At 41.7% G+C, this 12,359-nt stretch overlaps 1 protein-coding gene across 5 annotated transcripts in view; it reads right to left on the bottom strand.

The window, feature by feature from the left end:
- Nucleotides 1-12,359, bottom strand: part of LOC129695669 (coiled-coil domain-containing protein 192-like) — a 76,994-nt gene that overhangs the window by 40,254 nt on the left and 24,381 nt on the right. For 3 of the 5 annotated variants that reach the window (XM_055632830.1, XM_055632833.1, XM_055632831.1), the window contains exon 3: nt 1,077-1,181. The exons of 1 other annotated variant lie outside the window; for it this stretch is intronic. In XM_055632830.1, the coding sequence (XP_055488805.1) occupies nt 1,077-1,181 (105 nt within the window). Of the gene's footprint in view, nt 1-1,076; nt 1,182-1,383; nt 1,633-12,359 lie in introns of all 5 variants that reach the window. One more of the 5 variants, XM_055632834.1, reaches the window with a different exon arrangement.

Raw genomic sequence — 12,359 nt, 5'->3', positions numbered from 1 at the left:
TCAAATAAACGCAATCCTACCTTATCACAATGCAATGATGTAACTTCTGCCATTTACGTTTACTGCATTAGAGTTAACATGACTCACTACTATACGTGGAGTATTATCTCCACTTATAGTGGCGAGAACATGTCAGAAAAAGGATGTGCTTTTCTTATAGGACAGAATATCAATATAAAGACAGCAACAGCAATCCACTCAGCAAGGAAGATTTCAACCCAAATTTAAATCACCTAAAATTAATTAGTTTAATGATACTTTTGGGTTTATTTCTTCAGTATGGCACATTATGGCACATTTGTAGCCTTTCTGTACTCTATGGGCCCAGACGTAAATGTGTTAATAAATAACAATACCCTAACAAATTGAATATTTAAGTGTTGTAAGAATTTTGACTCTGAAAAGAGAACATGACAAAGGCTAGATTATTTATATTTCATGACACAGCTATATCTTCTCTTTAGACTAGTAATCTAATAGTATAACAGTGACATTAGTGCCTTTGTTATTGAGTTTAATGGTAATGGTTCGTGCCACTGACTTCCTTCATAAGCGATGAGAGTTTAAGCAAGAGATGCAGTTTTTTTTTCAGACAAAAAGGTGCCAGTATTCATACAACGCCATTGGCTACCACTTTACTGACACGTACTGTTACTAAACAAGCATTGATGAGATTACTGTACTTCTTCTACAATCTAGATCTAATTGACACAATGAATTGCAAAATGAAGAAGTGTTTTAATCACTGTAATGCTAAACAGATATTCAAATTGTAGATCTAACTTTAAAGGGATTTTGATCTCATTGTAGACAAATGTTTTATCAGTAAGAACAATCACCCCAAAATTAATTAGCATTTAAATTTAATGTGTTTGGCATGACATCACTGCATAACCTGATATCTAAATGGCCAATTGATCCTTTTGTCTATATCTTTTTAAAATGTTCCCCTTTTTAGCTTGATAGCTGTAGATACATGTTCAGTTTATAAAAATGTATTTGGTGTGCAGTAAAAGAAAAGATGGATTAAATTTGCATTTATAAAATGCTGTTTAACAAACTCTAACATTGTTTACATTTGTTGCAAATATTCTTGCTTTTTCCTCTGCCTCTTGAAGTCTGCTTTCAATTTCTGATGTTTCTACGACAGAACCAATCTGCGAGAAGTTCAAACCTTTTATCTGAAAAAGTAAATCAAAGATTTAAAAAGTAGACAAAATTAAATTAGTTTATATCATGTGGCATACTATCTCCACAAAGGTGATTTTTTCATTTCAAATATCACAAAGGTTTGTTGCAGAATATTCATGTAATTTTTGAACAGCACATCCACCAGGCAAATCAAAAGAATCAACAGAGGTGCATGATGAACAATGTGATCACCTTATGCATAGAGAAAATGAAGGTCTGTAGAATAAGTTGAGGAACATGGTTTATGCAGATCCATTGGGCTGCGTTAATTGACGGTGATTCCATCAGAAGAAGCTCCAGTGTGTCTGCAAAGACTTTTCAGCAGATGAAAGGTTATTCACCTCAAATGTTAGTTCTGTTTCTCTCCACGGATGTTGTCTGACCTGCTGATCTTTTCAAGCATTTTCGGTTTTTTTCTTCCAATTTCAGCAATACAATATTCTATACAATACAATACAATACAATACAAAAAATTAGATTACTGGCTAACATACTACGTTGCCTGCCTAATTGCTGTACCTGCTTGGTTTAATGATATGCCAAATAAACCCATACACACAGATTCAACAATCATGGTTTTGTGCCATTTCAAAAATATATATTTTTTACAACCAAACTGTTCAAGCTCACATTTTTCAATGCTTCGAAATCATTCACCTAACCCTTTTATATTGCTTTGCAAATGTCTTTTAAATCCTCTTCACATTTTCACCGAGCTTCGTATCATCAGCAGGTGTAGATATGGAATCTATTCATTTGACATTAATATAAATTGTGAATGGTTGAGGGCCTAATGGTGATTCCTGCTACAGAGAAACCCATCATCACGACTTAGACAATTTGATACAAATACATCTATAGATGCTCCTGAACACATCATCAATAATGTAACCTGGGGTCATTAGGTGTTTCGGGTCTTTCAACATCAGACACCCTCACCCAGGCGACCCAGCCGTGGTTGATCAGACCACGACTTGTGTTCAGGTGACATTCGCTCCTCCCCATGGACCTCCTCTCCTGATCCAGAGCCATCTTGATGCCTTCTCCGCTGCCTCTGTGGTGTTCTTGTTGGCACTTCTCCTCGCCACTTCGTTGATGCCCAGTGCACTCAAGGCTTTGTAGAGCGATTGCCCTGCAAAACCTCTGCAGCCAACCTCGATGGGCATACACCTTGCCTTCCAGCCCTGCTTGCGGCAGTCTATGGCCAGCTCTTCATACTTGGCCATCTTCCTCTCATGGGCCTCCTGCAGACAGTCCTCCCACGGCGCTGTCAGTTCCAACAAGACGATATTTTGGTCGCCTCTGAGACCAGGAGGATATCTGGCCTCAGGGTGGTCGTGGCAATGTGCTGTGGGAACTTCAGCTGTTTCACCAGGTCTACGGAAAGCTGACAGTCCTGCGCAGTCGCCAGGATTCCTGACGGATTCCTGGCTGCTATGGTTCTTGGCAGCTGCACTCCGGCCTTCACGAAGGTGATCATCTGAGTGACGGGGCGTGCTCGTCTGCAGCTGCTGATTCCCATGTTGATGGCTTCTGCAATGGGTTTAAGAACCTGGTCGTGACGCCAGATGTACCGGCCCTGCCCAAGAGACTTTGGGCAACAGCTCAGGATGTGTTCCAACGTCCCCTTGCCTGAGCATTGCGGGCAATCTGGAGATTCTGCTTTGCCCCAGATGAAGAGGTTCAATGGGCTGGGCAGGACATCATACACTGCATGGACCAGGAACTTGATGCGCTGTGGTTCAGCCTGCCAGAGCTCAGTCCATGTGACTTTTCGGTCCATGGCCTGCTCCACCTTGTCCAGGCTCCCTGCTGCCGCAATCAAACTGCTCTGGTACACCTCTCCTCCTCCACAACTGCCCACACTTCCTCCTGGACCAGCCTGCACCTCTCCTTCCCCATGGCCTTGTCAAACTGGGGAGATGGGAAGATTCCCAGGCCAGCTCTTCCCCGAGTCAGTGCTCCCACCAGGACTCTGTGGCGTATCCGAGACTCCGCTTGCAGTGCGGCTTCGCCGGCTCTCCACTTCCTCCCAGTTTTCACCTCCACCTCTGCCTGAGTCACCTTGGGGTCGCTGGAGTTCCTGTACAGCATCATCTCTCTGTCCCGAGTCACCTTAAACTCCTCCTCCAGTGACTTCAGGGGCAGCTGGAGCTTGGTATTATTTCCGTAAAGGGCAATGCTGCTAAGGCTCCTGGGCAGTCCCAGCCACCTCCTGGGAAAGCTGCTGACTTTCCTCTCCAATCTCTCTACGATGGATATTGGGACTTCGTAGACAAGCAGTGGCCAGAGTATCCTTGGCAGGATACCATGCTGGTAAATCCATGCCTTGAACTTGCCGGGAAGCCCCGACTGGTCCACTGCTCTCAACCAACTCTCCAGCTCCTGACAGGTTGCCTGGACAGATGCTGTATCCTTCAGGCTGCTGTTAAACACCTTGCCAAGACTCTTCACTGGCCTTTCGGAGACAGTTGGGATTGGTGTCCCTTCGATGCTGAAGCGGAACCTGTCCATGACTTTGCCGTTCTTCAGCACCAGTGACTTTGATTTTCCTGGCTTAAACCTCATCCTTGCCCATCCAATCAGTTTCTCCAACCCCTGCAGGATCCACCTGCCTCCTGGCACTGACTCAGTGGTGACAGTCAGGTCGTCCATGAAGGCTCTGATTGGTCGGTGGCGCACTCCTGACTTGGTCCGAGGGCCCCGGCACTCTGGCTCAGCAGACTTGATGATCATGTTCATCGCCAAGGTAAAAGAAAGATCACAGAGATGGTACAGCCGACTTCTGGTGGCGCCATGCTGGACTAGCAGTCGCACCATTTAGCTCCGCTGCTGAAAATTCGCTATTTTTCGCATTAAAATCGGGTCTGGAGGTCGGGACCGATTCAAAAACTTACCGGAGCCCCTGGACGTCGCGCTGATGATGTCATCAGTAAGCGCTGTGATTTAAACGGAGGATTAAGGCTTTTAAATGAAAAAAACGTCTCCAGCTCAGAGCCCTTAGAGAACAGCTTCAAAATACCTGCTGAAAAGCCAGAAACCTGAAGAACTGGCCTCTGAAGTGGTTACAATGGCTACAAGATCCAAGACTGAGATGGCTACTAAGGAGAAAAATAAACTTGAGGAAATAAAGAATTCGGTAAGAGAACTGAGAAATGATATTGAGGCTGGAAATTTAAAAATGATGGAAAATATGAATGCAAAAATGATGGAAAATATGTCAAACATCAATGCTGGCAATCAAAAAGTTATTGATTGCATTGGCATTTAAAAAAAAAAATTGATGATGTGCAAGAAGAGCTAACGGGGAAAATTGATAAAGTGGAAGAAGATTCCACGATGAAGTTTGAGGCTGTGCATGAAACTGTTTCTTCGTATGTAACTGCAATGAAAGACATGGACACAGTTGTTGCACAAATGTCTGAAGATATGCAGGGAATGAAGCTAAAATTAGACAGCCTCAAGAGTCATCTGGCAAAAGTCTCGGATAAATGCCTTGATCTCGAAGCTCGCTCAAGACGCCAAAATTTAAGAATACTGGGAGTAACAGAGGGAGCAGAGGGAAACAACCCCCGTGAGTTTACTGCCAACTTACTCAAACATGTACTCAATTTACCTGTTGAACCGAAAATTGAAGTGGCAAATCGAGTACCCAGATTTAAGCCAAGATCACAAGTAGAACCAGCCCACCCACGACAGATCATAGTCAAACTTCGGGACATTTCAGCACTGGAAGAACTGATGAAAAAAAATCAAACACGGAGTGAAGATGACGTTTGGAAACAACTCTATCAAACTCTTCTGAGATTATCCCTATGAGATCGTGCAAATGAGAAGGCAGTTCTCACAGACAAGACAGATTCTCCAAGGAGTTCAAGATGTCAGGTGTGGCATTTTTTATCCAGCCAGGATGCGAATTACTTTCAAGGGAAAGGAGAAATCATTCACCAATCCGGAATCAGCGTTTAAATATGCCCAAGAGATTGTGGCAGAAAAAGAGGATTAAGGAATGCAGCGGGACGGTATGGACAAATTTTTTCTCTTGATTAGTTCACAGAAAATGCCCGAAGATAAGGGAAGAAACACCATTTTCTAAAAGTCCAAAATGGAGGAGTATCTCCATGTGCGTTAGTCTAGACACCTTATCTCCCTCGGACGCTTTGGAATTTAACTCAAGGACACTCTTTGTTCAAAATGAAGGAAAGACTGATTAACAACGGAGAGACAAACAGGAGAGCCGAATGTGGAAAACATCACAATGACAAATGGCGGTTTAAGATCTTAAAATAGTTTCACAAAACATAGAGAATTAACAATAATTAACAACACTAATATAGAAATAGAAATGGAAACTAACCTGAACTATATAATGGGCAAAATGTAATAATGTTTTAAAAAGACAGACTATCCCGTATATAGAGTGAGACAGTTAAGCAGGGATAAAGAAATAACAAATAACAAATTTTAGAACTAACGTAGATAATATCACAGGTTTTAGTGCTATGTACTTTGTGTGGGGAAGGGAGGAGACTCAGGCACCTGGCATAGTTCCAGGAGCCTGATTCTGGTTAACCCTCTCAGCCGACAGCTGACTATTATCAAAGGTATAACTATAACTATAAATAGTTAGTAGATAAAAGTGTTAGATACACAAGTTTCATAGTAGCCGAACATACGTTTTGATAAGTCTTAATGAAATATATATATACAGTAATTGGGTGAAATACAACTGATTTTGAAAAGGTCCCTCCTTCCTAGTCTAAGAGTAATAAAGGAAGCGAAGCTAATTGCATAACATCAACATCGGAAGTCGAATTGATGTCAAACTCCACAGACGTGTGGGACACTCATTACAGTGCCAACTACTCTAGACACTGTAATTTCACTTGTTCAATTTTTTTTTTAAATCACAATATGTCACAACTATGTGGGGGTTTTTTTAAGGACAATCGCAAAAGGGATCTACCAAAGGAAGTCAGTAACATAAACGTTCCCCAAATATCCAGAGTTCTGAGGTATGGATGCACCATAATAATTAAGGGTATTAAAATCAGCGACAATGCAAGACGATAAACAAAAGAAAATGGGAGGAATCACATTCTGTAGCTGGAACATAAGGGGTATTAATGAACCAATCAAAAGGGACAAGATACTAGCTCAGTTAAAACCATACAACACGGACATTACATTTTTACAAGAAACGTATCTCAAACACCAAGATCAGATGAGATTGAGGGCGAATTGGATAGGCCAAACATATCACTCTTCACACACCTCAAAATCCAGAGGTACCGCAATTATTATTCACAAAGGAATACCATTTAAATCAAAGAACATTATATCAGATAAGGAAGGGAGATATCTTATAGTTACAGGAGAGATCAATGCTATGCCAATCACATGCTATGCGCCCAATTTTGATAATCCTCAATTTTTCAATAAAATCTTGAATACAATCGCAGAGTTGAACTACCAAAATGTTATAATTGGAGGAGTTTTAGACCCGTACTTAGATAAATCGATGCAAAACAAAGAGGTATTATGAAATCTAAAACTAGTGAACTCTTAAATACATACACAAAAAATACAAATATAACAGACGTTTGGAGGATCGCGAATCCGACTGGAAGGGAATACTCGTTTTATTCAACGGTACACAAAACATACTCATGTATAGATTATTTCCTAGTGGATACAAAACAAATCCCTTACACTATGAACCCTAAATATCACACCAATATGATTTCAGATCACTCCCCGCTAACTTTCTTTTTAAAACTGGAAGGGATGTCTACGAATAAATCGTTCTGGAGGTTTAACTCGCAAATTTTAAAAGACCCACAAGGGAAAATATATCTAAAAAAACAGATGGACTTATTTTTTGAGACAAATGATACACCAGACATATCGCCCACTTTACTATGGGAATCCTTCAAAGCATTTATTAGAGGAGTCATTATCTCATACCAAGCTTTTCAAAACAAAAAAATAAGAACGAACAAATACAATTAGAAGAACAAATCAAACAACTAGATATAGATAATGCTAAAGATCCAACTATGGATAAACATAATAAAATATTAATATTGAAATTTAAACTAAATGTTATTATCAGAGAAAATTATAAGACTATTCCAAATTACAAAACAGGAACAATTTGGGGACAAACCCCACAAACTTCTTGCACTGCAACTGAAAAAACGGGAAAAAGACCACGCAATTTTAAAGATTAAATCAGATAGAGGGGAATTATTAACTCTACCTAATGATATCAATAAAAGATTCGCTCAATTTTACCAGAATTTATACACATCCAAAACGCTAACAGATAATAATAGTTTCAAAGTTCTTGGACAATTGTAATATTCCAAAACTAGAATTGAAGGAACAAGAGGAACTGGGAGCTCAAATTACATCTAAGGAGATAGAAGACACAATAAACATACTAAAGAATGGAAAAACACCAGGACCAGACGGATTCAGTAATGAATTTTATAAATTTTATAAATGTTTTTATGACAAGGTTACACCACGTTTACAGAAAATGTATACATACGCTTTTAAAGAACAAATCCTACCTGAAACACTAGCAGAATCAACGATTACATTAATACTTAAAAAAGATAAAGACATAGAAGAACCAGGCTCATATAGAGCTATTGCATTGTTAAATACGGATCAAAAAATATTAGCGAAAACACTAGCTGGAAGACTAAGTAAATATGTTAGTAAATTAATATACGAGGATCAAACGGGATTTATACTAATAACCTGAGACGTGTGCTTAACATAATGCATTCACACAAACCTCAAGAACAAGAGTTATCAATCATTTCATTGGACACAGAAAAAGCATTTGATCAAGTAGAATGGGATTATATAAAATTATTATATAACAAACCTACGGCCAGAATATTAACTAATAATATACTATCTACAAAATTCCAATTATCAAGGGGCAATAGACAAGGATGTTCATTATCACCGGTTACTTGCTCTGGTAATCGAACCTTTAGCTGAAAAAATCCGAACACACCCGGGTATTTACGGTTATGATACAAAATATTCAAATAACATATCTTTATATGCAGACGATGTACTACTGTACATCACAAAACCCAAAATTAGTATACCAAACATACTAAATGTAATTGAGGACGTTGGATCTTTCTCAGGATACAAAATAAACTGGAACAAAAGTGAAATTTTGTCGATAAAACCGAAAGACTCAACACATCTCCTAAAATTCCCCTTTAAAATAGCCACAGAAAAATTTAAATATTTGGGAATTGAAATTACTAGAAACTATCACACTATGTTTAATGCCAATTATAGTCCCTTACTTAAGAAACTAAATAGTCTAATCAAATTCTGGAAAACACTCCCGATGTCTTTAATAGGTCGAATAAATGCTATAAAAATGATCTTTTTACCACAAATCCTATATCTATTTCAATCAATACCTATATATCTTCCAAAAAAGTTTTTCAAAAAACTAGACTCGGACATTACAAATTTTATATGGGACTATAAATTCCACAGAATACAAAGAACACACCTTAGTAAACCCAAAGAGCTGGGTGGTCTTGCGCTCCCTAACTTTATGTACTATAATTGGGCAGTAAATATTAAAAATATGATTCACCTGCTGGACAATTCTGCCCAGCAGGTGGATTGGATTGTAAGGGAGAGAGAGGACTGGTCTCCGTGTAATATAGGAGCGACTCTCCTTTCACCAATGAATCTGAATAACAAAAATTACAATAGAAATCCAATCATACATAGCGCAATTAGAACTTGGAAACAAATAAAACAGAATCTAAAATTAAGAAATCAATCTCTTTTAACGCCAATAGTCAATAATCCATCGTTTAAACCTTCTACTATAGATAAATCGTTTACACAATGGGAAAGAATAGGAATCAAAACACTCGGAGACTTGTATGAATTCGGAAAATTATTATCATTTCAACAATTACAACTGAAATATAATTTGAGAAATAATCAATATTTTTAATATCTTCAATTGTGTGACTATCTGAAAAAATACACAAAAGACTATCATAACATGCCTCCAGACTTACTGGATGAAGCAATGAAGACAAAGGCCGAATCAGCAAACCTAATATCATACTTATACAACACTATTTTAAATATAGAAATACCTACAACTGATAGTATTAGAAGAGACTGGGAACAAGAACTAGCTATAAAAATTTCAAAAGAGAGCTGGGATAAACACTTACTATATATGTGCATAAATGCTCGATCAATGTACGACATACTCTAATTCAATTCAAAACATTACTTAGACTATACTATTCAAAAACAACAATAAATAAACTTTTCCCTAACGTCTCACCCATTTGTGATAAATGTAAGTCTCATGAAGCTACCATAGCGCACTCTTTTGTTTTTTGTATAAAAATCCCAAAATTCTGGAACTAAGTATTTGAAATCTTCACAGAACTATTTAAAATAAAACTCATACCAAAAGCAGAATGGATAATTTTTGGAATAACGGGAGGTAGCCCTGAACTAAATGTGTTTCAAAAGAATTTACTTAATTACGGGCTAATAATGGGAAAAAAGCTTATACTCAAATTCTGGAAAAATGTTCCTATACCAACAATGAAAATGTGCATTTCAAACATTTTTGAAACATTACATCTGGAAGAGATGAGACTCCTCCTAGCAGGCAAAGCAGACCACTTCCAAACACACGTGGTCTGCATTTATGGACTTACTAGACCAAGTGCAGACCCATTGGGTCTGTTTCTCCAACGGCGTTTGGGGGGGGGGGGGGGGGGGGGGGGGGGGGGGTGCTGAGGCATCACACTCACATTAACCACCCCCCAAGCACACAGGTGGGGGGGAGTGGGGGGGGTGTGAGAAGGGGGGAGGGAGGGGAGAGGAGGAGGAGAAACGGGACAGATTTGGGAGGGAAAGGAGAGCGGGGTAGGGGGTGAGAGAGGGAGATGGGGAGAGAGATGTGGGTGATGGGGGGGGGGGGGGGGGGGGGGGGGGGGGGGAGGGGGGGAGGGGGGGAAGGGGGGAGGGTGTGGGGGGGGGGGTGGGGGGGGGGGGGAAAGGGGGGGGAAGTGAGGGGGGAAAGAGTGGGGAGGGAGAGTGGAGGGGGGAAGGGGGTTGAGAAGTGAAGTGGAAGAGAGGGAGGAGAGAGGGATGGGGAGGGGAGAGAGTTGTGGGGGGGAGGGATGGGGACGGAGAGGAGGAGGGAGGGGTAAGAGTGTGGAGGGAGGGGTAAGAGTGTGGAGGGGGGGGAGAGAGGTGGGGGGGAGAGGGGGGAAACAGTGGGGAGGAAAGAGTGGGAGGGGGGAGAGGTGGAAGAGTGGGGAGGGTCAGAGGGGTAGGGGGAAGGGGTGTGGGTGGAGAGGGGAGGGAGGGGGAGAGAGAGGGGTGGGGGAGGGAAAGGGGTGGGTGAGGGAGAGAAGTGAAAGAGTGGGGAGGGAGGGGTAGGGGGAGTGGTGGAAGAGGGACAGAGGGGTAGGGGGGAGGGGCCGGGGGGAGAGAGGGAAGGGGATAGGGTAGAGAGTGAAGGGGGGTGGGGGAGGGAGAGGGGTGAGAAGAGGGAAACTTAAAAACATAGAAATCAGTTGCAGGAGTAGGCCATTCGGCCCTTCGAGCCTGCACCTCCAGTCAATATGATCATGGCTGATCATCCAACTCAGTATCCTGTACCTGCCATCTCTCCACACCCCCTGATCCCTTTAGCCACAAGGGCCACATCTAACTCCCTCTTAAATATAGCCAATGAACAGGCCTCAACTACCTTCCGTGGCAGTGACTTCCAGAGATTCACCACTCTCTGTGTGTAAAATGTTTTTCTCATCTCGGTCCTAGAAGATTTCCCCCTTATCCTTAAACTGTGACCCCTTGTTCTGGACTTCCCCAACATCGGTTTCTATAAGATCCCCCCTCAATCTTCTAAAATCTAGCGAGTACAAGCCGAGTCTATCCAGTCTTTCTTCATATGAAAGTCCTGACATCCCAGGAATCAGTCTGGTGAACCTTCTCTGTACTCCCTCTATGGCAAGAATGTCTTTGAGCATTGGGCATTGTGACATCACACAATGGAACGTTCACCAGGGGCTGGGGCTCCTGCAAAGGCATATGTAAATGGATCCATTCCAATTGGACATCTGCGAACATTGGGCATTGTGACATCACACGATGGAACAAATCAAAACGAAGAAAGGCAGCCGGCAGCCGGACAGACGGACGGCAGGCGACAGGCACACAGTTTTATGTATTAATAGATTACAAGCATAAGGTGCAATAGTAATTTAAAAAATAAATAACCCCCCTGCTCTACACCATCTACACACATGACTGCACCCCCGCCCACCTCAGCAACACCATTGTCAAATTTGCGAATGACACTACAGTGGTGGGACTCATCTCCGGGGGGGGGACGAGTACACCTACCGGGATGAGGCGGAGCAGCTGACAGTGTGGTGTGGAGAAAATAACCTGCTCCTCAACACCTTAAAGACAAAGGAAATAATAATAGACTTCAGGAAGAATAAAACGGACATGGTACCATTAATTATCAGAGGGGACTCTGTGGAGAGGGTGGCGGATTTCCGCTTCCTGTGAATCCATATTGAGGAGGACCTGACGTGGAGCGTGAACACCTCCGCGCTGCTGAAAAAGATCCAGCAGAGACTGCACTTCCTGAGGGTGTTCAGGAAGAATAACATCACTCAGAGACTGCTGCTGTCCTTTTATCGGTGCTCCATTGAGAGCATCCTAACACACTGTGTATGCGTATGGTACACCAGCTGCACAGCGGCTCAGAGGAAAGTGCTCCAGAGGGCCATTGATAACGCCCAGAGGATTGTCGGCTGCCCTCCTTACCTTGGAGGACTTACACAGTTCCCGCTGCATCAAAAAATCCCAGAGTATTATAAAGGACATTTCCCACCCCGGACACTCCCTGTTTGAACTGTTGCCGTCAGGCAGACGGTACAGATCTACAAGGACAAACAGACTTAAAAACTGTTTTTACCCCACTGCTATAAAGGCACTAAATGTAGCTGCCAAGGAACGCAGGGGCGATACATACTAAGGGACTGTGGTACACTGTGAAATTGACAGAAGGATGTAGGATTGGGTGCTTATGCGTGCTATTTTCATGATATTTATTT

This window comes from Leucoraja erinacea, chromosome 3 (assembly GCF_028641065.1).
Source record: "Leucoraja erinacea ecotype New England chromosome 3, Leri_hhj_1, whole genome shotgun sequence".
Taxonomy (NCBI): Eukaryota; Metazoa; Chordata; class Chondrichthyes; order Rajiformes; family Rajidae; genus Leucoraja; species Leucoraja erinaceus.
The sequence above is the reverse complement of the archived record's forward strand: the minus strand, read 5'-3'. Positions and strand labels throughout refer to the sequence as shown.